The sequence below is a fragment of the Cordyceps militaris genome (assembly GCF_000225605.1).
Source record: "Cordyceps militaris CM01 unplaced genomic scaffold CCM_S00003, whole genome shotgun sequence".
In the NCBI taxonomy this organism is placed as follows: domain Eukaryota; kingdom Fungi; phylum Ascomycota; class Sordariomycetes; order Hypocreales; family Cordycipitaceae; genus Cordyceps; species Cordyceps militaris.
In genome coordinates, this window is record NW_006271971.1 from 3,918,393 (window position 1) to 3,942,082 (window position 23,690).

The 23,690-nt window shown below is 52.6% G+C and overlaps 8 protein-coding genes across 8 annotated transcripts; 4 read left to right on the forward strand and 4 right to left on the reverse strand.

Moving 5' to 3' along the window:
• Positions 1–136: 136 nt before the first annotated feature.
• Positions 137–1,261, reverse strand: CCM_04842 (3-beta hydroxysteroid dehydrogenase/isomerase, putative; the record flags this gene model as incomplete). Its single annotated transcript, XM_006669988.1, has 3 exons — positions 137–714; positions 770–1,187; positions 1,241–1,261. The coding sequence occupies 3 exons, from the start codon at positions 1,259–1,261 to the stop codon at positions 137–139; spliced, it is 1,017 nt and encodes a 338-aa protein (XP_006670051.1).
• Positions 1,262–1,623: 362 nt separating this feature from the next.
• On the forward strand, positions 1,624–4,398 carry CCM_04843 (fungal specific transcription factor, putative; the record flags this gene model as incomplete). The annotated part of the gene is made up of 8 exons (XM_006669989.1): positions 1,624–1,736; positions 1,954–2,595; positions 2,652–2,748; positions 2,815–3,050; positions 3,108–3,421; positions 4,003–4,080; positions 4,141–4,232; positions 4,273–4,398. The coding sequence occupies 8 exons, from the start codon at positions 1,624–1,626 to the stop codon at positions 4,396–4,398; spliced, it is 1,698 nt and encodes a 565-aa protein (XP_006670052.1).
• A 1,253-nt stretch (positions 4,399–5,651) lies between these two features.
• CCM_04844 (sodium transport ATPase 5) lies at positions 5,652–8,984 on the forward strand (the record flags this gene model as incomplete). The annotated part of the gene is made up of 4 exons (XM_006669990.1): positions 5,652–5,918; positions 5,986–6,847; positions 6,895–8,378; positions 8,442–8,984. The coding sequence occupies 4 exons, from the start codon at positions 5,652–5,654 to the stop codon at positions 8,982–8,984; spliced, it is 3,156 nt and encodes a 1,051-aa protein (XP_006670053.1).
• Positions 8,985–13,723: 4,739 nt separating this feature from the next.
• CCM_04845 (uncharacterized protein) lies at positions 13,724–15,868 on the reverse strand (the record flags this gene model as incomplete). Its single annotated transcript, XM_006669991.1, has 6 exons — positions 13,724–13,790; positions 14,023–14,128; positions 14,205–14,331; positions 14,870–14,985; positions 15,033–15,215; positions 15,799–15,868. 6 exons carry the CDS (start codon positions 15,866–15,868, stop codon positions 13,724–13,726), a joined length of 669 nt encoding a protein of 222 aa, XP_006670054.1.
• Positions 15,869–17,168: 1,300 nt separating this feature from the next.
• CCM_04846 (uncharacterized protein) lies at positions 17,169–17,465 on the reverse strand (the record flags this gene model as incomplete). The annotated part of the gene is made up of 1 exon (XM_006669992.1): positions 17,169–17,465. One exon carries the CDS (start codon positions 17,463–17,465, stop codon positions 17,169–17,171), a length of 297 nt encoding a protein of 98 aa, XP_006670055.1.
• Positions 17,466–18,099: 634 nt separating this feature from the next.
• On the forward strand, positions 18,100–18,264 carry CCM_04847 (uncharacterized protein; the record flags this gene model as incomplete). Its single annotated transcript, XM_006669993.1, has 1 exon — positions 18,100–18,264. The coding sequence occupies one exon, from the start codon at positions 18,100–18,102 to the stop codon at positions 18,262–18,264; it is 165 nt and encodes a 54-aa protein (XP_006670056.1).
• Positions 18,265–19,172: 908 nt separating this feature from the next.
• On the reverse strand, positions 19,173–21,118 carry CCM_04848 (uncharacterized protein; the record flags this gene model as incomplete). The annotated part of the gene is made up of 6 exons (XM_006669994.1): positions 19,173–19,357; positions 19,438–19,681; positions 20,098–20,251; positions 20,326–20,354; positions 20,901–21,020; positions 21,059–21,118. The coding sequence occupies 6 exons, from the start codon at positions 21,116–21,118 to the stop codon at positions 19,173–19,175; spliced, it is 792 nt and encodes a 263-aa protein (XP_006670057.1).
• Positions 21,119–22,279: 1,161 nt separating this feature from the next.
• On the forward strand, positions 22,280–23,179 carry CCM_04849 (uncharacterized protein; the record flags this gene model as incomplete). The annotated part of the gene is made up of 1 exon (XM_006669995.1): positions 22,280–23,179. The coding sequence occupies one exon, from the start codon at positions 22,280–22,282 to the stop codon at positions 23,177–23,179; it is 900 nt and encodes a 299-aa protein (XP_006670058.1).
• Between the last annotated feature and the right edge of the window lie 511 nt (positions 23,180–23,690).

The following is a 23,690-nucleotide window of genomic DNA, read 5'->3' on the forward strand; positions in this document are numbered from 1 at the left end:
TTATTATAAATCTCTCATAGATACTATAAATAAAGCAAAATGACGGCCAGAATCTCTAAGTTAAAGTTCCAACTATTCGACAGGGCCATTGATACCCAAGTCACAGTCTGCCCCTGCGTCCTAGGTAATAGGTGCTCTATTTTGCCAGGACCAGTTCCAGGTAGTGATCAACGACAGACACGACTTGCTCCTCGAAGTTTTTGAACTTGATATTGAATGTTCTGGTCGCCTTGGAGCTGTCAACGGGAAAGGGGCCAGACTCCGGTCTGGGAATCGAGTCAAACTTGAACAACCCCGCTGCATATTCGTCAGGGAATCTGCGCTTGACAATGTCGAATGATTCGGCCCACTCGATAGAGGCAGGGTTGCTGGCGAGATAACTCTGGTGATCGGAAATTGCGGGATCCAGGGCCAGAACGTGCAGCTTGGCAACGTCGTCAATATGCACAGAGCTGCCCGGCAGCGGTATCTGGTGCGGGTGTCCCAGGAGAGGGCCCATGACATTCCCATTGGTGCCCTTGGCAATCTGAGCCACATCGGTCACGGTATCGTCGCGCCCGACGACAAAGGTGGGCAGGATCCTGACGACGGTGAATGCTGGATTATATTTCGCGATGAATTCGTCGGTCGCTTGGAACGAGAGCGCCTTGGAGGCAGAATACGCGACAAAGGCATTTTCAAACGGCCTCGTAATTCCGGTGACGCGATGTTCCTCTGTAGATTGCGTTAGCCTGACCTGGAGATCTTTGAAGAGAGTACGTGCACTTACCATTGATTGGGGCCCTGGATGAGCCATGCGCCGTTGAAGCGATGGATGCCACAGAAGCAGTGATGACAATCTTTTTGATGCCGGCGACTTTTTGCGCCGACTCCAAGATCCCAACGGTGCCTTGGATGGCAGGCTGAATCAAGTCGACCTCGTAATCAGCCGTGTTTGCGCTGGGGATGGGAGACGCAACATGGATGATGTGAGTGACTCCCTTGACAGCCTTGTCGTAGGCGCCAGGGATTGTAATATCAGGAACAATAACGCTTTCTAGCTGCGAAATGTAGGGGGTGATGGGTTTGTAGGACAGGAGCTTTTCGTAGCTTGACTGCGAGCGCACAGCGACGCGGACATTGAAGTTGCCTTGCTCCAGTACACGAATAAGGGTCCTGAATCCGATCATGCCAGTGGCACCAGTAATCTGCTTTTGGTTAGAAAATTCATGGAGAAATTGAAGTAGTGAATAATACACACGAGGAGAGTATCTTTTGTCATCTTGAATAGTTGTGTTGTGCTGGTGGTGGTGTAGACTGAGTGTAGTGGTGGTGTGTAACGAAGCAGCAATTCACTTGAGAAGAGGATTCGCTGAGTCCTTATATATTGTCGAGGATTGCCGTGAATTCGGCAATGATGGAATTTCTAAGCAGAATGTTGTAAATCCAATATTAGAAATGCAATAATACGACGGCTCATCGCAATGAGCTCACTGCTCCACGGGCTGTACTGTAGGTCCGCATAGGTCCGCATAAGTCCGCACTAGCCTCGGCATGCCCACGTAAACATCGCCGTTCGTGCGCATATCTCCGCCTCCGCAGCGGTGGCGTTTCAATATTATCCGTCCCTCATCATCAACCATAATGTCCGCTCGGATTTCTAACGCGCGTTTGAGCTCGCGGTACTCGTGCCTGCAGTGCCGCGAAGCAAAACGGAAATGCGACCGCGTCACACCAGAGTGCACGCTCTGCGCACAGTACGTCATGGGGAAGGAAGCTCTCGATCTTCAGTGACGAAGGCCGATTTTCCAAGAGGAGAATGAGAAACTCTTTTTCTAACCAAGCATTGAACTGCAGGAAAGACATATCCTGCACATTTCCGCAGCGGCGGAAACGCAGACAAGTCCGGCCAAAGCACGTGGAAGCATCGTCATCGTCCTCACCACAGCAGCTGCCGCCACTCAACACACCAAGCCCATCACAGGCCAGCACGCAGAGCCGGGACGCCCTTGAGCCGGGCGCGGCACAGATACAGCAACTACGTCTCGTCACCGAACATTTTCTGGACCCCGACGTATTTCGTCATGCTCAATTACAGCTTCCTGCCCTTCAGATTGACTCGCTGCTGACGGACGACATCACCGCCACCGTAGGCGGCATCGCCGACATTCGGACGATAGCGCAGAAGCACTTCGCCACTGTGCACGTTTGGATGCCAATAGTGTCCAAGGTTCTTTTTTACAAGCTGCTGCTCAAGAGGCTGACCTACAACCGAGCTGAATTGCATCTGCTACTGCTGGCCATGAAGCTCAGCGGCGACGTGGTGACCAAGACGCCACAAACGCAACTCTACGAGGTAACCAAGCAATTTCAACACTCGGCCCAGAATTCGGGCATCTTTTCTCTGCTGGTTCTACAAGCCGGTATCTTCATCGCTTGCTACGAACTGGGACATGGCATTTACCCTGCTGCGTTTATGTCCATTTCGTCGTGCGCACGGTATGCTGCAGCCCTCGGCGTCGACAGTTCTGTCAGTGGGCATGTCGAAGCCAAAATAGAGACTCTCGACTTGGAAGAGTGTCGTCGTGCTTGGTGGACTATTCTTGCCATGGATAGGTTCGAAACCCCTGCTCAATACCGAAATCTCTGCCTGTTCTCTAACACCTCGCTAGATTCATGAGCTTGGCCAATCCGAAACGCCGGCTCGTGACGCCGGACCCCGACACATCCAACTACCTTCCCATTGATGACCAGAACTGGGACAATGGGGTACGATTGCACCTTAACCCTCCGTTTACACCGTTCAAGAGGCCCTTTCTAATCGTATCTGTACAGACTGCTGGACCAGAGGACGCATGCACCCTGGGCTCTGCCAATACCTTGGAAATGGGACGCTTTGCGCGACTTGCGCAGGCTGCTCATTTACTGAGCTTGGTGATTCAAGATGTAGCAGTCGGTGCGGACGACTCGACACAGCTTCGCCGCACGATATTTGCCTTGGTTCACGTGTCTCGCCTCGAAGCCCGCGCGCGCCGACTTGAACTCTGCTCCCAAATGTCGACTTGCTTTAGGTATGATGTTGTGGCAAAAGAGAGTCTTACTACCCTGCTAACAGAATACAAAAATAGTGCCATTCTTCTTCTGGATCACCCTACGTCATTTCACGATGCGACTTCGGAGCAGCACTCTTCGCACCCGGACGCCACGCTCTCCCCAGAGAGCGCATCGGTCCTAAAATCAACGATAGAAATGGCCGAGAGAATTCTTGGAGCACACGAGGCTGTCAAAAATATCATAGCCCCATTCGTTCTGCACGTCAACTACAAAGCCGCGTCCGTATACTTACAGCGGGCTGTTGAGGAGCCGAGCGGCGTGGAGGCTGGCTACGTGGCAACTCTCAAAAAGTCTTTAAAATTATTCTCTCAACGATGGCTTGTGGCTGGTACGTATTTCAGTCCTTTCACATAGCTCCTTTCCACCCATGAGATGGGATGAAGTTGGAACTGACCTGGGTTGTAGATGCTTATTTATCCTTGTTGGAACGTCGGGAGACTATGTTGATGCTCCAGCAGTTTGATCATTGAGATTCGGCATCAAAAAAAAACGAATAATTCAATTTCCCGCCAGCCTCTTACTAGGTTTCTTTCCTCCGATGTGGTGTCGATAGGTTCTCGTAAATATGCTTTGCAGGCCTCGCGGCGCCAAACCTCGGTGCGCCTGGACGTTGGCGAGACGAATCGAAAGAGACAAAGGAATAATTCGAAAGAATGAAATCATCCCCGTATTTCTCTTTCCTTCCTACCGCGTACCCATGATAGTTGCCCCTGCTTGCTCTCTTTCCTGTCCTGGTGAGCCTCTCTTTCGCTTCCTTCTTTCCTTCCTTTCCAAGTACCTACACCTACATATGATAGTTACCCCTCCATAGTTTCTTTCGTTTCCCAATACGCTTATTCCTTACCATGGATCCGCTACCACAGCCGTCAAATACTCCCTTAACCTCGAGCCTTGCTGTTGACCTACAAGATGAGGTCCACACAGCTGGACCTTGCGAAATAAGGGTGCTGAACTCGCCCTTTGAGCCTGCTCAGTCACCCCCTTACGGTTCGCCACCCGAAAGCAGACCTCCTCGTCGCCCAGACGCTTCCGCTCCAGACCACGTAGTTGAAGCTAGCCACAGATTAGCTGAAACTCCAACTCCCAACGAACTTCGAAGATTGCTCAAATACATAAACCGAGACAGATTGGACGTCTGGGTATGTGATGTTTGTCTCTGTCTTCACCCAAATTTGACAGACTCGTCTCCCCTTGACCACTCCCGGGGCAATTCAAAGTGCCCGAGGCGTGGACTTGCCCGGTACGACAACCAAGGATGTACCTCTTTCCAGCCAGTACATGTCCAGCTCGCACTCAAGTATATGAGAAAGATATTCTCACTAAAACCAAACCATTCTCGGCACTTGTATGAGCTAGTGTTATCAGAATTTTGCCGGATTGTCCAAATTGGAGACGTCAGCGTCAGCGTCAGCATGACCCCCTGCATTATAGAAGGACGCTTTCTGGTCTACAGGGATTCTTTCTACTTGGAACCAGCAGTCTTTCCGCGAACATTGAGGTCTAGGATATGCCGTCCCTGTTGCCATCAGCATCTCATGGAGCTCGAGTCTAGCAATCTGACGTCGGATCGACCCACGGTTGTCACTGAACGATCAGACGGTGTCTCGGATGTCCGACCTTCTGAGATCGAGACGGTATGCCAGTGCTGCCGAGCGGAAATATACATCCATCGGTCAGATCAATCAACCTGGACGCGGGTGTGGGAAGATTTCGGTACCGAGCTTTCATCACTACCACTCGACTGCGCATGTCAAGACGACTGTGAAATTTTTAATCGACCTGCGAGCATCCGAGCTTTGTTCGAGCGCCTGCTACCACAGCCTCACATGCAGATATTATACAGATTATGTCGTCCATCACCGCCATTAGGTACCCAGTGAGGACAATGGCAGGCCAAAAGCAGAATGAGTCACAGCACGGGCAGCAAGGCAGCCGACCCGGGGCCGAGCCGCAGAAGAGGAAGTGCTGGACTGTAGGGCTGCATCATGATGCAACTTGGCTTCCCAAGACGGCTTAGCGTACGACACGGAGCTGGGACACAAAGCCAGGACACAAAGCCGGGACACAAAGCCGGGACACAAGACGGCGACAAGGCCCGGTACCAGCTCGCCCTCTCCTTTCAGACATGCCGCTGTCCAATCGATGGTCATATTTACAGAAATCTTTAAACTCGCTTGTTCCCGGGCAACTCGTCCGATGAAAATAGCATTCGTCCACAACACAAAGCGCCGACTACGGGAGTAGCGGAACCTAACTAGCGATCCGAGATGGTTTTCAAGGCGGGGATTTGCTGCAATTAGGCAAAAGGGATCAATCCAAGACCCACCAAACCAATTATTTCCCAATTGGGTTTCTAAAGTTCATGCTTGGCATCTCCATTGTACAGATTATTGAATGGCAGCCCTGCTGCGTACAGCGAAACTCAAAAATCATAGCTTAGTCTTGGCAGCTTTAGACACAATGACGAGTAGCTCTTCATGATTCTTTCTATATCAATGTCCCTTCCATTTCCCCATGGTTGCCAATTCTTCGTTCTTCTCAACTCACCCATCCTCATCATGTCGAGCAATAGTTCAACAGCACCAGAGACACGGCCCTCAGCGGCCCATGTCTCTGGACAATCCAACACACCCATGTCTCGCCCAGCGCACAGCATGAGCAGCGAGGAAACGCTCAAGCAGCTTCGCGCAGACCCGTTGTCGGGCCTGTCGTCGCACGAGGCTGCGCAGCGACTGACCAGCGCCGGCCGCAACGAGCTGGAGCAGAAAAAGGGCGTGCAGCCCGTCAAAATATTCATCGAGCAGATATTCAACGCCATGACCTTGGTATGAAACAGTCCCGTGAATTATTGCTGCCAGGGGCTTTTAATGCAGACTAACATTGCTTTGTTAGGTGCTGCTGCTCGCCCTTGCCGCCAGTTTCGGCATCCGCGCGTGGATCGAGGGTGGTATCCTGGGCGGCATCATCCTCCTCAACATCTTCATCGGCTACGTCCAGACGCTCCAGGCCGAGCGCACCATTGCCTCGCTGGGCACGCTGGGCACGCCGACCTGCAGCGTGTTTCGCGACGGCGCCACCGTCACCGTGCAGACCGCGGAGGTGGTGCCGGGCGATGTGGTCCATCTCAGCACGGGCGATGCCGTGCCGGCGGATATGCGGCTGTTGGACGCCGTCCACCTCGAGGTCGACGAGGCCCTCTTGACGGGCGAAGCCGCGCCCGTGTCCAAGATGCCCGCCCTCGTCCTGGACGAGGACACTGGCCCCGGTGATCGCCTCAATGTCGTCTTCAGCTCCACCACGGTCACAAAAGGTCGTGGGCGCGGCGTCGTCTTTGCGACTGGAATGGGTACGGAAATCGGCCTCATTGCAAGCGCTTTGCAGGGTCACGGCAGGCCTACCCAAGACGCGGGCGCTGCAGATGCCCCGTTCAAGAGAGTCTGGAGAGGTACCGTGGCGGCCTTGGGCGAATTTCTTGGCCTGACGGTGGGCACTCCTTTGCAGAGAAAGCTTGCGCAGCTGTTTCTCGGGCTTTTGGCCTTTGCCATTGTCTGTGCCGTTATTGTTCTCGGCGCAAACGAGTTCAATACGCAGACTGATGTCATTCTCTATGCCGTCACCACAGCCATCGGGACCATTCCGGTCTCTCTTCTTCTGGTACTCACAGTGACAATGGCGGCCGGAACCAAAAAGATGCTGCAACGCCATGTCATTGTACGAAACTTGCAAAGTCTCGAGGCTCTTGGTGGAGTTACTAGTAAGTGGCGTATTCTATCATCTGGACAGCCGCTTACAATCCCACAGATGTCTGCTCTGATAAGACTGGCACCATCACCCAGGGCCGCATGGTTGTGCGCAAAGCTTGGTTACCAGGCTGTGGTACATACTCGGTCGAAACCGGCAATGACGTGTACAATCCAACAGTGGGCCAAGTATCGTTGACAACGACTGAACCGAAGCACATGACTCAAACGGAGGAGAAGCGCACATCCGTGACGACAATCATCCCAACCGAACACGTCACCCAAACACCTGCTCTTCAGTGGTACCTCAACATTGCGTCGCTAGCAAACCTTGCCACTCTCGAGCAGGGCGGTGATGCCGACGAGAAGGAGTCTGGTGAATGGAAGGCCCGTGGCGCACCGACGGAGATTGCGATCGAAGTGTTCGCGTCACGGTTCGGCTGGAACCGGATTCTACTTTCAGAGGGCTCGTCTGCCAAGTGGAACCACGTTGCCGAGTTTCCCTTTGATTCCGATGTTAAGAAGATGTCCGTCGTGTTTCGCGATACAGAATCGAAGCAGACGCACGTCTTCACCAAGGGTGCCGTCGAGCGTGTGCTGGAGATTTGCACCAGAATCGCTTACAACAACGACATGCAGCCGCTGACCGACGAGGCCAAGGACAACATCCTGGCCAACATGGAAGCGCTCGCCAGCCAGGGTCTGCGCGTCCTCGCCCTGGCCCACAAGATCAACGACATCAGCATAACCGAAGCCGACGTTGCCCGTGGCGCAAGCTTGCCACCGCGCGCTACCGTCGAGCACGGCCTCGTGTTTCGCGGGCTGGTCGGCATCTACGACCCGCCGCGCCCCGAGTCGGCGCCGAGCGTGCGGGCCTTTCACGGGGCCGGAATCGCCGTGCACATGCTGACCGGCGACCACCCAGAGACGGCGCGCGCCATTGCCCAAGACGTCGGCATCCTGCCGCCTGAAAAGGAGCTGCACGCGCTAGCTGCCGATGTGGCCGCCTCGCTGTTGATGACGGCGCAGCGCTTCGACGCGCTCTCTGACGAGCAGATGGACGCGCTCCCGCAGCTGCCGCTCGTGGTGGCACGGTGCGCGCCGAGCACCAAGGTGCGCATGATTGAGGCACTGCACCGCCGCGGGCGGTACGTGGCCATGACAGGTGACGGCGTTAATGACAGCCCGAGCCTGAAGCGCGCCGACATTGGCATCGCGATGGGCACCGGCTCCGACGTCGCCAAGGAGTCGTCGGATATTGTCCTCACGGATGACAACTTTGCGTCCATTCTCAACGCCATCGAGGAGGGACGCCGCATCTTTGACAACATCCAAAAGTTCATCCTGCACGTTTTGGCCGCCAATATTGGATTCGTCATCTCGCTGCTCGTCGGCCTCTCGTTCAAGGATCGGCAGGGTGTGTCGGTTTTTCTTCTGTCGCCGGTTGAAATCCTCTGGATGCTTCTCGGTACCGCCGCCTTCTCGGAAACCGGCCTCGGCTTTGAAAAGGCGGTCCCTGATATCTTGAACCGCCCTCCACACAACGTACGTCTTTTATCGTGGTGAAAAAAAAACACACAAAAAAAGTCGAATGACTGACCTGTCTAGCTCCAATACGGCGTCTTTACCCCCGAATTCGTGCTCGACATGGTCGTCTACGGTCTGATCATGGCAGGCTGCGTGCTCGGCTCCTTTACCACGATCCTATTCGGCTTCGACAACGGCAACCTCGGCGTCGACTGCAACAGGAGCTTCTCTCCCGCGTGCGACCAAGTGTTTCGTGCGCGCGCCACCTGCTACGCCACGATGACGTGGATATTCTTGCTCTTTTCCTGGGAACTTATTGATTTTCGCCGATCCTTGTTCTACATGCCCAGCGGCATGCGCGCATGGGCAGCGCACCTCTGGAGCAACAAGTTCCTGTTCTTCTCGGTGACGATCGTCTTCGCCGTCGTCTTCCCGACAATCTACATCCCAGGACTGAATCACGTCGTGTTTTTGCATACTGGCATCACATGGGAGTGGGCAGTCGTGTTCGTCTCGGTCGGTGTGTGGATGGCGGGGACCGAGTCTTGGAAGTGGATGAAGCGAGCCTACTTCCGACGCGCAACACCCAAGACACAGACTGCTCCAGGAGTGAGTGTGGTGTAGGAAATCTCTGATAGAATAGACCAGTGACTGGTCCTGCTTTTGTTTGATATTGGCCCAAAATAGAGGCATGGTCGGGGAACAGTCTCACCTCAACCAAAGTACAGCACATAAAGTTGACTCGTTTCAGCGACTGAAATAGATAATTTCAGGTAATAATGTCACGAGAAACTATGGAGTTCCAACTGTCGATTGTATCTCGGAAGCGAATCGCCCTGTATGTGAGGTTCTGATCAAGTCGAGACGAAGTAATTTGCATTTCAAAATGAGCCATGAAATGGCCTTGGCATTAGTACTTATCAATGAGCCATTGTATGACCCCCAGCCTTGGCGTGTTCTTGGGCACCGATCTCAGCAGCGATAGGACATCTGACACAGTGTGCAGGGAAGCTCGCTCAACCAAGTTCTCAAATAAACTTGCGTACGCCCATTCCGCTTCGTCAAAGACTAGTTGCAGTTTCCTTCCTGCCAAGGAAGCAGCCATCCAAAGCACAAGCAATTTCACCGTCGGCTCGCCATTGAATGCGCCGCATCCCCACAGTCCCGTAACGACGGTGGAATCAGTCGTCAATGGCCACGAGGTAAAGGCCGCGTACGACTTTTGCAGCTCTCTTCTGATATTGTCCTCGAGCAAATCAGGCAACACAGCTTCCTCGCCAGTCGGTGAACTGGCATCGGTTAGATCCATCTCTAGGGCATCCATGAGGAGCAGCCGGCCACCGGTGACAGGCGGGTCGTGCACTGTCCAAGAAATATTCCGACGCTGGCCTTGGAACTGAATCATGGGCTGCGCCGAGTTGATCGAGAGCGCTTCTTCGGCTTTCAACTGGGGCGTGAAAAGAACAGCCACGCACGCCTCGGGAGCAGCGCCAATGTGAAGCTCTTCCTGTGTCGCAGACTGCCCAAAGCCAATGTCCTTGTTCGCGGAGATGACAACGGAGCCGGCCTGACCCAAATTGTCAATATTGTGAAATTTGGTGCTATGTGATTTCGATTTGCCAACGGCGATGGTAGAAAGCCGCTTGTTGTTCCAGCAATATGTGACGGGCTCAGTCACTTGATCGAGTTCCCCAATGGCATCTGCTGACCAGAGGGAGTATTCGACGAGATTAACATCGGTTTCTTTCCGGCTCTGGGTCCCTCGCAGGCGAAAATACGTGAAAATCGACTGAAGGTATGCCGAGACAGCCACGGGATGTCGCTGGTTTGAATCGTACCAGACGCTAAAGTCGTAGAAATCGGGTCGCGGTGGTACAAAGGAGCAAAGAAACTGGTGAGCCAACAGTGATGCACACTGGCTCTGCGACAGACTGAACGTCTGACCAGGTGTCAACTTCGGTATAGTTTCCGCCGCAAAATGGTCTGGCAAAGCGACTGCAAAGCGCAGAATCGAGGGCCAAGTATTTGTAAAGAAAAATGGCTCGTTCTCGACTGCCAGCCGCAAAGAATTGTAGTCGCCAGCCACAGAAGATGACCCACGAAGCGTGATTGAAATGGTTTCGAGCAGATCTAATAATCCGGGCCATGTTGTGATTTCTTGATCCAAGAGTTCCTTCAACAACAGCCAGAACGAAACCAACCCCTCGGGGTCCTCACACTCGTCGCTGAGTATGCTGAACCGGTCAACGACACGATTTGAGTCGGCGCAAGGAAGTACGCATTCGCCGTCCATCATCATCGCGCGACCAGCAGTGTCTTGTAAAGGTATGAAACGCGCCTCATACCATGAATTCCAAGCTGAATATAATGTGGGGTGCATATGACTCAGAAAGGTCAGCCAGCCTAGCGCCTCACACGAGGAGGAAGTTCATATCCGGATCTTTGAGGGTTTGAATCCAACCACGCGCGGCCGTTTCTTCGTCTAGCCCCCAGATGACTGGCAAAGTCTCCATTGCTGTGTAAAGAAACCCCCAAGGACAGTTCACCACGAGGCGCTGCAGTCGATCCATGACCCACTGACGTCGTGTCTCATCTCTTGCTTCGGCGCCAAAAATGAACGTCGGCCAGGTTGTGGCCTTGAAGTTCGGGTCATCATCCGGAACACTCGTGAGATGCTCATATATCTCTTGACTTAAATCCTGGGCAAACTCGGGTCCAACCGCGGCGCCTACTGCTGGCACAGCCCGCAAGATGTAAAGGCAGGCCGCCAGACTGTGTGCAGAGCCTGCATGGATGCGACCTTCGATGGGGATACCATGAAGGTATGATACTATCCTGGCATCATTTGCCCAGGCAGCAATGTCAAAACTGCGTGCCTGGTGTAGTAGTGCCAGCCCAACTGCCTCAATCTCGGCAGGTGATATTGCATCATCTTGCATGTTGGAAAGCTCTGAAGCTCCATGAAGAATTTGCAGAATAGCGGGTGGACAGCACAAGTAGCTGTTGGCAGCAGCACGGTCGAGTATCGCGGGAATTTGCGACGCTTCGAAATATGACTTTGTTTGGAACTTTATAGGCATAAAAGCCGAGCCCAATATGAAATAGCTGGAAGATGTCAGCGGCGGGACTCGAGGTGGCATAAGTGACTCACATGAAGCAGTCAGATAGCATATAATCTCTCAGAACATTATCTGAAGAGGCTGAAGGCTGAAGGAGGGACATTATTCTGCCGGCGCCTTCCAGATGAGCCCTCCAGCCATGCTTCCCAGACTCAATGAGCTCAACATTGATAAAGAAAAGCGCCGCGGCGAGGGCAACGTCGCCGCCGGTCGCCTCAATATCCTGGAGCGCCTCATGCATGAGAATTAGCGCTTTATTCTTTGCGACTAGAGCGTCTTGTAGGGCCTTTTGCGAAGCATTGGTTCTACTAAAAGCAATCATGCGGTTCTCCTTTAGTGAAGGTAGAGGGGCTCTCATGAGGTTGGACATGTGAGCGGCGGAGGCCGCGACAATGATGTATTGTAGCAGCGGATGCGCTTTTGTCAGAGTTAATAGGCTGCGAAAGGGGTTTTCTGAAGGTACATCATGTGAGACCAAGTCCTTGCACACACGGTTTGTGACTGTTTGTTGTCTCAGTAGATGTGCTTTCAATCTTCACACAGGTGGCCACTTACAGTACGCCAAGTAGTAGCGATGGGAATTGCCAAGATCCTGATATAAAGGATCAACGAGGACATATGGCATTTTTGGTTCTGAATGGATTGAAGCAGCTCGTGATCTGACAAGCTGCCATTTCGCCCCGGAGCTATCTTCGCTGCCAGCAGGTGGCGTCAATGAAGACTCTGGACATGGCGACGCCGACATGCAGCCGACATACTTTGGGGGAGCTACAGACGACGCAAATGAATCCATTGACATGCCGACCGCGGCGGCTTCAGCAGGGACGGGAGCGCTGGACGTGCGGCCTGCCAGCTTTCCCCTGCTCGCCACTGCACCAGTCCACCGAAAAAGTTTCCCATATCCGAGGCATTCTTTGCCGGCGTTTGTGCACTTGGTGCACTGTGGATACGAGCGGTCGCACCGTAGCCGCTGCCGCCGGCAGTTGTGGCAGGGTTTTGCGGGAGTCTCAGCCATGGTTCACCGGGACAAAGTCGTTTTTTTGCTGGACGGCGCGCCGGGGGGGGGGGCGAGATTGCAGCAGGAGGGGAACGACAACGCACTCATGCGAGGCGCGCGCGGCTAGGTGGGAAGAATGCGTCACGGAAAACAGCTCAATCTTGGCGCATAGCACGATCAGGATATTTTTCCCGTGATATGTCCCCCAAAGTCAGTCCATGGTGTGACGATGTGCAATTGTGTTTGACCCAGGCTTTGGCATAGACAGCCGCCACCACAAAGAACGCTAGTCCTAATACAGCAGCCAAGACGTCGTTGGCACTTGCCACGGCACCAGCCACAGCATTAGCTCAGCAGTTGCTCTAGCCACATCGCATGAACATTCGTTTGTCGCACGAGACTCAGCGCGTCGCTATCGATTTGCGCCATTACTACATCTTCAATATCCACCGCACATCATCTTAGTATCACCGTAATATTTCAAATAAACAAGCGTTCCTTTTCAAATTGCGGTTTCAGATCTCTCTCGGGCCGTACGCATTGCGGCTCTCGTCGCCTACCGGGTACCGTCGCAGACCGCCAAGGTGTGCATAGTACTCACAAAGCAGACGGCCCAGTTTGTCGTTCCGCACCCAACGAGCCTTTTCCGGAACGCGTTTCATCTTGACATGCATTATTTTCGAGTGAAACTGGGTCGACAATGGCAACGGGTATCATGGTATACGCCCTCTCCCTCCGCACTAGGTCGTCGGCCCAACGCGGCCGCGCAGGTCGAGCCCTTTGGTTCTGCCGTGCCTTGAAACACCTGGCGAGAACTGCAACACGGGACTGAGAGTTTCGCCCTGTACACAAATCCTGATCCCCCGGAAGTCTCGGAAATCTCAATCTATCACGCGCGCCAAGATGCGATCAACAGTGTAGTTTCACATATTCCTGAACTCGGCACTCGAGTGAGGTTCTCCATCAATGCAACAGCTCCAGCCGTCCGCAAGTTAAAGCACGCACAAGCAAGGCAGCAGCATTGATTCTTCTCGGTAGTTTACTGGAAATCTCTAGATTCTCCTCGTACGACAAGAGACGTCGGCGAGGACCGCTATGATGACGGCACGATATTAACGGATTCCCGATTATAAGCGGCGACGGATGCATTGAACTAGGATGTGCAGGCAGGCACACCCCTCCCCCTTCATAACTTTACGAATGATACGTCCCCAAATAGTGTCAATATACTCTTGTGATATTATTTGCTACTTTACGGCCAGCGGTCCCGCCAGAGCCTTGCCGCCTGCCTCTAGAGGAAGAGCTTCGTCATGGCTGTCAATACAGAGGCTTGTAATCTTATTATTTTTTCTTTTTCTTGGTTCCGGCGCTTTGACAAGAGACACAAGTAGTTCTTAATATCCGGCGTGCTGTGGCTGGAGACGTTAATCAACACTGGACGAGCGCCCCCGCTTGGAGCTGCAGCCCGTGATTTTCACATCGGACGAGTCTTGTCTGTCCTGAACAGATCAGCGGGGATGAGAAGAGGAGAAGTGCATGCTGATACCCCCGTTTGTTCTCGACTCCTTCGGGAGCAAGGTTCGGGGGGTTGGGTCCTACCAGTTTGGGATTGCACCCGCCCTCCTCTATTGTGACACGATAGTCGGCATATCCTGGAGAGGGGCACGCGGTATTCCGGATGGAGGAGTCCCTCTCATTTTAAGTGTAGGCGTGCAGGTATCAGATCACCGCATCCCGGGCTCCAATCCCTCTGCAGGACTTTTGACCAAGGTGGCGTTGCTTGTGGGATTACCAGAGTACTACTGCGCTCCCTTGCGCCTTGCATGGTTTCCTCGCAAATGTGCTGCCACACAACCTGAAGATCTGTGCAAAGTATACCGAGGAGAAGTATCACCACTTTGATGGTTTATCAGCATGTATGTACACGTTACCGTCGCAGGGGATGCGAAAGAGGAACGGTTGGACGTGTCCTAGGCAGCTTGGGCCAGTAGTTCGTGTGCCAGGGAAGGTGTGGACGTAACGTCGTAAATGCCTCCCGACAACCAGCTTTACAGTGCCTGGGCAAGGAGTCCTTATGCTTATGCCACTCTCGTGTGTCCAACGTGGATATGACTCGGCACTGGTTGCGCTGTTCGGCAAGCCACGAACGACGTCAAGTTTCCCATTAATAGCTCAAAAACAACAGAGAGATAGGTTTGAGAGAATTTAATGTCACGTCAATAGTGCCATTCCGTGGCGTCGTCATTTTCCGGGTCTTTGTTATCTCTCCAAATGACTTACTATTACTAGGAGACTAAATGGTTCTAGTAATCACGGATACCTGGCCAAGGCGTACTATACCTTGCATTTCTGAAAGACTCAATAGTTTTCGAAATAATAAGATGACAAGTAACTTGGGGAAAATTGGAGAGCGGCTGCCAGGTGGACATGCGCGGTGACAGCTGCTGCTGTCGACTTCGGATCAACATCAAACTTGCCAGGCAGGGGAATATCGCGTCGGCCACAAAGCCTAAAGGGGACGAGAAAGAAGGACTATGAGTTTTATGACATCCATACAACGAAATGGGTAATGCTGGTGGTTTCCACTCCGGGAGTGGAAGAGGTTACGCGTGAAATGGCCCCAGCTACAAGGGAGCTCATACGAAGCAACCTTTTGCGTTGATGGGAGGTAGGATGAGAGCGTGCGCATATTATTGCTCTCGACTCTCTCCAGGCCGATGGGTAGGGTGTGCGTGCCGTCTGACAAGTTGTGATTGTCGGTGCAAGCAATTTATTCCACGAGATCGCATGGGCCGATTCGCAAAGGTCCTTACGAATGGCTTATGAGGCGTGGCCCAGCCCCTCATCTCTGGACCTAGCAAAAATCCGCAAGTTGTGTCAATATGGGGCTTGCAGCTCGTGATCTCAAGGCAAACAAGCTCGAGCCGGCGATGCAAATGGGATGCAAGGAGGGCAGGTGGATGTCCACCTGAGAATGCGGGTGCACAGTACGCAGATAAATTACATATTATTGTCCCCCGGAAATTAACTGCAGGAGTAGATGATTTAACTCTCGGATCAGCTTGACAACGCGATGAGGGGGTACATACATAGTCCAGTTAGTTATTGGGAGGGACTGGAAGCTGATCCCCCGACAAAGCCGGCCATGGTGCGCATGAATGGTCTCCGTGTGTCGAGTTTTACGGCTGGCTTGGCGGTCACCGGGCGTAGAAAAGGTCGAGAATGGCTACGTGGTATGGAATTACGAGTTCTGCCGCATTTGACGTCCCAAATTACCGGGACACTACATGATGGCGACATTGACACTCGAGACGAGGCAAACCAGGGGGGGCCAGGTTTCCGGCGTCGAGCCCAGGATTGCCAGCGAAACGAGGCGAGCACTTGACAAACATTGCTCAATAGACCCCTTCCTATGACTGGGTACCAGGGCCGGTATTTTTCAAATGAGACTTACATAACAGGCTTCTTCAGCACACGTGGAGCGTGGCATATAGTCCCAGGAAGCTATAATGGTTTTCAGAGGAGCGGCGCCAAGCACGAAACGAATGAAATGGACATAATTATCGCCTTCTTAATTAATGATACTGATAAGAGATCCGTCAACCAGTGGAGTCTATTTGAAGTTGAAGGGATTTTGGGCGCGTTCTTTCGCAGAGTCGGCGATCTGATGGGACTTGTACATGATGCCACGGGGGGTTGCTGCTTCATCGGCAGAAGCGAGGCGAGGCATGAGCCGTCAAGATGCCGCCTGCATGAGTGCTTTAAGCTGCGGAATATGTCTTCCGAGAATGCACCAGTCGTAATAGACAAAGGACCGGAGGCTTTGGGGGATTTGCCAGAGGCATAGTATACCGGAGACGGGCATGATGTGCGGACGCCGTGTCATGGTCACGCAGGGGCGCAGCAGATAAGGGTCGGTGATTTTCCTTGGTTTGGTTCAAGCACATCTCACCCATTCAGGAGACAAGACGCCCAGCTAGAGATACTACATTACACAAAAGGCGACTTTGCACGAATAATGTGGTGGCCACTATGGGTTGTTATAGGCACGCCTCGTGAGCAATGTGGTTAGTGTACCCAGCCGGAGGCTTCTACATGATGTTAGCGAGCCATAGGTACGAATAAGAACGAGGCCAGGAAGGGGAAAAAAAGCAAAATAAAACAGACACAAACAAGACAAGGGAACGGAAACGCGAGGCTAAGAATCATGTCTCAGCCCAACGGTCGTCGCTGCGAACAGGTCACCTTTTTTTCTGCAGATTGGTGGACAAGCCCTGAGGCAAAAAAGGGTCTCAGTAACCGACCCCCACGACGCTCTGCCGTTGAACGGGCCTAATAAATGGCTAAATGGTCCTCGGCTGGGCCAAGACAGACAAAATGTGTTGAACAGTCGAGTCTCACCACTGTAGCTACAGGGGAATCTAGGGGGCGTGTGCCCTGCAGGATTTACAGGCCAAGTGCGCTGTATTTCAGGAGGTCAGTCACAAGGGGTAAATGTTCAACGAATTATTACTGCAAAGACGTATTTATGGGCAGCACGAGTACCGAGAGTCCATTCTTGTCATCGTGTCTTTATCGATTTTTTCTTTCTTTTTCCTTTCCTTTTTCCTTTTTTGCTTTTATTAACTTTGCCACGTTCCTGTCATGTCAAGCCGCCCCCTCTCCCGCTGTTGCTTGGGTGCCATGTGCAACTCATCTCCACTCACCGCATGGGCCGGCCGCCATTCCTCTCCCACCATCCGTACCAAAGCCAATTGTCTTTACTAGGAATGTCAGTCTGGTAAAGGGAGGGGGGAAGGTATTGCGCCAGCGTTGATCATCGCCCCCGTTACTGCTGCGGATCTGCTGCACTTGCGCTCCGTCCGGATCCCCGTCTTTTGGTGCATCTTGTCGTGCACGGCCAAAGGCATGGTTACACTCGCAACTTGGCTGTCTGTCATGGTCTTGGACCAGTGGTTTCTCCTCTTTCTTTCTCGGGCCCGAGTCCATCTCGGGACGTACAAAAAGTCCCGGCCAGCCCTACATACATGCCTGCACTCCTCCCTCCCCCCAACAAAGGGCCGTCCGTGCTGGGAGCGCCTGGACCGTTTCTCGGTAGCCACACGGATGCTCTGCAACAAACGTGCTGCCAGTGCGCCCGCACCCTCTTTCTTATAACAAGCTCGTGTAGCAAATATATTCTCCGTACGGATAACTGATGAAAAGCGTTCGGACGAGTACCGAGTATGCGGGCCAAATAGATAGATGCAGGCCTCCAAAGCCATTGCTTAGCTGCATCCCGTTCTGTGTCAAATAGAAAGAGCTTACGGTGATGTGAAAACTGGATAAAGACAAGCCACGTGCTGCAACTCGCCTGCGGCCGGCGGATGACGGCTATATGCATCGATGCCCAGTGCCGGCTGTCGTTGGCCTGCTGCACGGTCTTGGCCTTCAAGGCTACCACCTCCCTAGGAGGCTCGCAGGAAGTAATCTCCCCTCCAGGATTTTCATATGTAAAAATTAAAATTCCCGTGATTTCAATTCCCCATCAACGGACATCACGAGTCACATACCCATCCCGGCTCTTAACACTACGGTATACGATGGCGATGCCCTATCATAGTCATCAAATAGCAAAAGAAGCATGTCACCGTTTCCACAGTCTTCTCGAACGCAATTCCAGAAAACTCCGATCCCTCTTGGAACTTTCCAGGGCTTGTCCTGGACTTTAAAAGACAAGCCTCTCTCCGCCCTCAAAAATGACACATCCTTTTCTCCGCCGCCGCCGCCGCCGCGACACGACCCCTGAACTTGTGCCTCCTCGTTTATTGGGATGCGACCACGGGAGCTTTTTCCCGCTCGCCTTTTTCAACAGGTATCCTCTTCTACTCCGCGTTTTTCCCTCAGGAAAACATGCCGGGCATGGGACCCCCTTGCCAGTTATCTGTCATAATTGACATGGTTTGCCACTTTGTATGAAAAAAGTCAAAGTGCCCATCGCATTGACTCCAAGTCGACATGAAGGGACCTTTCTCTGCTTCGCGTTTCAGGCGAGACCCCAATATTTCAGGAACAGTCACCGTGGTTGTGTTTTCATAACATGCTGGACATGGGAAATTCCGAAAAGAGACAGCACAGTTATGCGATTGCTTGACGGTTGCAACCACCACCTCGACATTGATGACAGTTCTACCCAGCTCTTCTGGCAGGGCATTCCTTGTTGCACATCTAAAATATGCCCCAGGATATATACCGGCTAGATAGAGTGTATGAAAATCAAACAACGCTTTACGAAAAAGAGAAGTGCCTCTTTTTTGAGCAAGACACAATAAATATCGCGGCTCATTAAGGGACGACGTCAGACTTGAGGTCTGCCAGCAATCTCGGGTTACCACGGCTTTGTCTGCCACTGGTTACCGCAGGAACTAATTTGTATTCCAGTATGCATGTTCGGCTCACCGAGAACCTGGCCAACCAAAGGTTCTCTGCTTAAGCAAGTATGAAGGAGCAGCCAAGTAGTAGGTGTCCGACGTCGTCGTTGGCAATAAAAAAAGTCGGCTTCGAGGCGTGTACCCACGCCCAATGAGCAAAACCAATAGTACAGTATCGAAAGAGAGTTTGAAGGTCAAGTAAAACCACACCGTGACAGTCGCAACTGTCAGCAGGAGCGGCCTCGGGTCTCTCCGTGCATCACTTGCATCGCGGGTTATGCTCGAGTCATTCATATCGAGGAACCTGATCTACAATCGTAATGATTTTGTGACGATTTGTGCGAAGGTTCTTGATGACACATGAGAAAACAAGCTCATGCGCATTAAAGGCTGTCGAGAGATCTGACGCCATACCGGCTTCTTTGCCCCCGATGACGGGGTTGGCCAAGTGCGAGGTGAAACGCGTTGCATCTTCTAGCAGACATTGTTACCAGCCACTCGTAAAGGTGGCTGGAAGGGTATTAGTGCTTCTTGGGTGACGATGAACAAACTCAGACCCTGTTTGATATTCTTCTGTCTCGTGCCTCGGATTGGCTTGCTCCTCCACGGAGAGGGTGGCAGCCGATGTGCGCCGCTTAACATGGCTCCCGCAACCCAGGTGACGCAGAGAGGTCTAAAAAGATGGGTACTAGATTGCCAGAGAAGGGGATTGCCGGCGATCCTCCCGGTTTTACTGATGGATGATGACTGTTGATCACATTGCCACTGGCCGAGCATCTTCAATGGCAAGCCCAACTACTAGTACATAGTCGCCTGGCCGGCACACGGCGGAGGGAATGACCAAAGGATGACACTGGGAATGCTCTAGAGCCGATTATCATTTATTAGACTGAGTTACTTTTCAAGTCACAACGCCCGAAATGCAACGTCGCGCCAACGGCCCGTCAAAAAAATAAAATAAAGACCAAGCCCAGACTGGTTACTCTTGTTGAGCCGTACGGACCACTAGTTAGTTCGAGCAAGAACCAACTTGGCATTTTGACCAATCCCTGTCGCCAGCCTCTTTTTAGCCAAGCCTTGCCTCCCCACTGCGATGGCACATAGTAGCTAATAAATAAACTGAGACCCTTGCCTGACCAGCTGAGAGATGTTGGGGGTGGTGAGTGGTGAGGGTCTCTCTTGGGCCGGCTCTAGCGCGTAGGCAGAATTACAAAAAGAGGATTTCTGTTGTTGTTGTTGTTGTCGTTCTGGTTTGCGGAAAGGCTACGAGCCGAAACCGATCGAGCAGCTTTGACGGTCAGGGCGAGGAACGAGTCGCATATTGTCTTGACAAAGAGCGTGATAGGGGGCCGTCCGTGACCAAATCTGCGGAGGGATGCGGCACGTATAGTGAAAAGAGGGCTAGTGGCTCGGAGCATTACCTTGCATGGATCTGCTACTCTAATGCTTCACCAGCAAATTGATCTCCCTATGACAATTATACTCCGACTCGAAGATCGTCTCAAGTTCTGTCACCAGGGGCCACCCAGGTCCCACCGCAAAGAATTCTTTTTTTGAGGGGGGGAGGGGGGGGTGGCCTCGGTCTGTCAAGTGGGCAGTGGCTGCTGTCTGCAAAGAAGCAAGGAAAAATAAAACAAAGAAAAGACGAAGAAGCTTGGTGCATGAGCAAACTATCCAAGACGAGACGGGCATGGGCGGCAAGACGATGGCTTCCGGTGTCGAGTTGGTTACAGTTTGCAGGTTCCGAGGTTTTGTCGAGAAAGGCTTACTGTGTACTGCGTAATTTGTACAAATTAATTTGTACTGTGTTCTCCGTACGAGTATGCGGACCAGTCATGTTCTAGCCAGGTTCTGGTGGCAATGGGAACATTGGCGGCGGCGTGCTTAGCGCGGGTTGACACGTTTTTTGTATCCGTATAATGGAATGCGTTGATATATTTATAAAAAGTGACAGCGACTGTGCGTTAGTGATATAAGCAGTAGTTTGTATGTAGATACATCCATGGCTCCGTACAATGGAACCGACTAGCTGGCTTTGCTGGGGCCGTGTGGCTGATTGAATGGTGGACGTTTTTGGGCAGGGAGCCGGCTCGGGGCTGCTGTCAAAGAAAGCAATGGCGCCCAGTACGGATAACTTATAACTTAGTAGACTTAGTACATATCAGTACGTGCCGAATCCTTGGGAAGCGAGGTACCCAAGACAACCTTGCCGTCGAGAGGCAATCGCCCCATTTCGCACCGGATTAGCCCACAAACAGGCCCTGTCTCCCTGTCTGCCATGCATGCACGCTTCGTGCTTGGTGGCCCACCCAGCGATCCGCGATAGCTTTTGCTTGTCCCTCACACATCCTCATCCCTCATCCATCATCCATCATCCATCATCCATCTTCCATCCACACACACACACAACACACGCACCACACCCGTGTCAGTCCGCGGCCTGCTCGACCCCCCCTCCCAGTGCCGTGCCACACACCCCTCCCCTCCTCAGGCAAAACCGCAAAAGCCCTTGATTCCACTCCCTAGCAGATCCACCACAACGCCATCAACGTTATGCCAAAGTCCCGTTCTGTCCCCGTCTGTCCCCGTCATTGTCATTACCGCCACACCCCTCGACCTCACAAGCAGCCAACGCCGTACCATAGGCTCAACTCACACTCACCACCACCACCATGCCAGTTGCTCGATCAATGGAGACGCCACTGGGGCTCTTTTGCCATAGAGGCGTTTACCCATATAAACGCCAGTATGGGTACCAGGGCCCCAGAATACCGCAGACGCCCCTCCAAATCCCCTCCCTCATTTCTTCGTCACAAGATGGTTTGGGTTCCTGCTGCACTTTTCCATCAACCAAAAATCCTCCTCCAAGCTCAATAACACAGGGTTCAGATACCATCCGAGCACCACAGTCATTTGCTCGCCTCCAATCGCAACGTCTCACAGATCATTCAATCCACTGACCCTCCCGATCTGATATTCGACACCTCCCCACACACTCCTCTACTCTACTTGAGCCAAGGCTGCACTGCCAGTACACCCCGTCATATATATACCTCCCTGACCCCCCCTCTCCAGAGAAACGACACATCAACCGCCTGGCCTCAACTTAACACTTGCTTTCCTTTACACCACCCGAGACAGTATTCACGATACCATACTCTTACTCGTCATCCTACCAATTCACTCCATCTCGTCTACTGAGCCTCGCGAGACACCTTCCTTCTCATTGTCTTATATACACCTTGTACAAGCATAGTGTTGACAAGTATCTGGCACCAAGTTCGACCAACCACAACTCCAACCACGCCGCCAACAATGGCAGTATCCCTCGCCTACCCGCCAACAAGCAGCCAATTCTATAATCGTCCTCCACGACCTCCTCCTTCGCCCCCAATGGACGACTCTCGCTGCTCTCTTCCTTCTATTTCCAACCTGCTGGGTCTTGCCGACGCTGGATCGCCCACAGACCCCTCACCAACATCATACCGTGCATCTCCTCCATCAGAAGGTACAGATGCATTCATGCAATGTTTTGCCGTGCATCAAGCTAATCGAGATTCAGCATCCCTTTCATTCCCCCATGGGCGAAGCAGGCGAGAATCGGGAAGCTTTGGTAGCCGCCCAGGGTCAAGACACTCTGGGGCATTCCAGCATCGCCGCGGCCTCCCACCTACGCCGCCATTGAGTACAGACAACGCCTATGACAACTACAACTCGCCATCAAGCCAAGGAAGAGGACATTTTCCGTTTGACTCAAATTCATCCAATCGCTTTCACGAAACAACACCGCCTCTGGAGCCGGAAACCCGACATCAACTACAACGCCAAACCCACACCCCGCGGTTGTCGATTCCCGTACCGCCACAGCGCTTTGTCCATGCACAGACGATGCCTCCACAGACGGCTTCCAACTATTACGGCGGCCCTGCTCATCCTTTGGTGCTTGCTCCGGGGCAGCCTGGTCCTCACTACGGTCAGCAGGCACTGCCACAATCCTTTCCACCGCAGCCCTTGTCGGAGAGTCAGCAATTGTGGCAGCACCACCATTATCTGCACCCATCCCAGAGCAGCGTCTACCCACAGAGCCAAGACAAATACCTCTGCCCGACGTGCAGCAAGGCTTTTAGTCGACCAAGCAGTCTGCGAATCCATAGTCACTCGCATACCGGCGAGAAGCCATACAAGTGCGCGCATCCGGGATGCGGCAAGGCATTCAGCGTCCGCAGCAACATGAAGCGTCATGAACGAGGCTGCCACTCTGCAAGCGCCATGGGAAGTCGAACGATGATCTAGGCTGGGGAATGCAATTAGTTGATGCGGCACAGGCAACGCCAGCCTGCATCATAATGCCACAGGTGTGGTGGGTGGAATAGACCGTGCGGGGGGTCGAAGGAGGGTACATGCACAGACATTACTCGTTCATTTTCCTTGGGTTTCTTGGTTGGCGAGGCGTTTGGGGGGATGAACTGCATTACTAATTGTACATGACTTGGGAACTTTTTTTTTTACAAAACGGCTGTTTCGAACGTGGGCTATTGGTTAAAATAGCCATTGTTTGTTTACTGCTCTCTAGGGACTTTGGTGGGAAAAGGAAATGTACACTCAAAATGGTCAAGGAACAATTTGAAGGGGAAATTTTATTATAGATCAACAACAGGGAGCAACAATGGAGTACTTGCATGAACACATGATGGTCAGACTGTGAGAGCTTGCATTCAACACATGATGGTCAGACGGTACTCGGGGAACTCGGCGAGGTATCACCAGATATGTATGTATCCACACGGGACAAGGTCATCTGTAC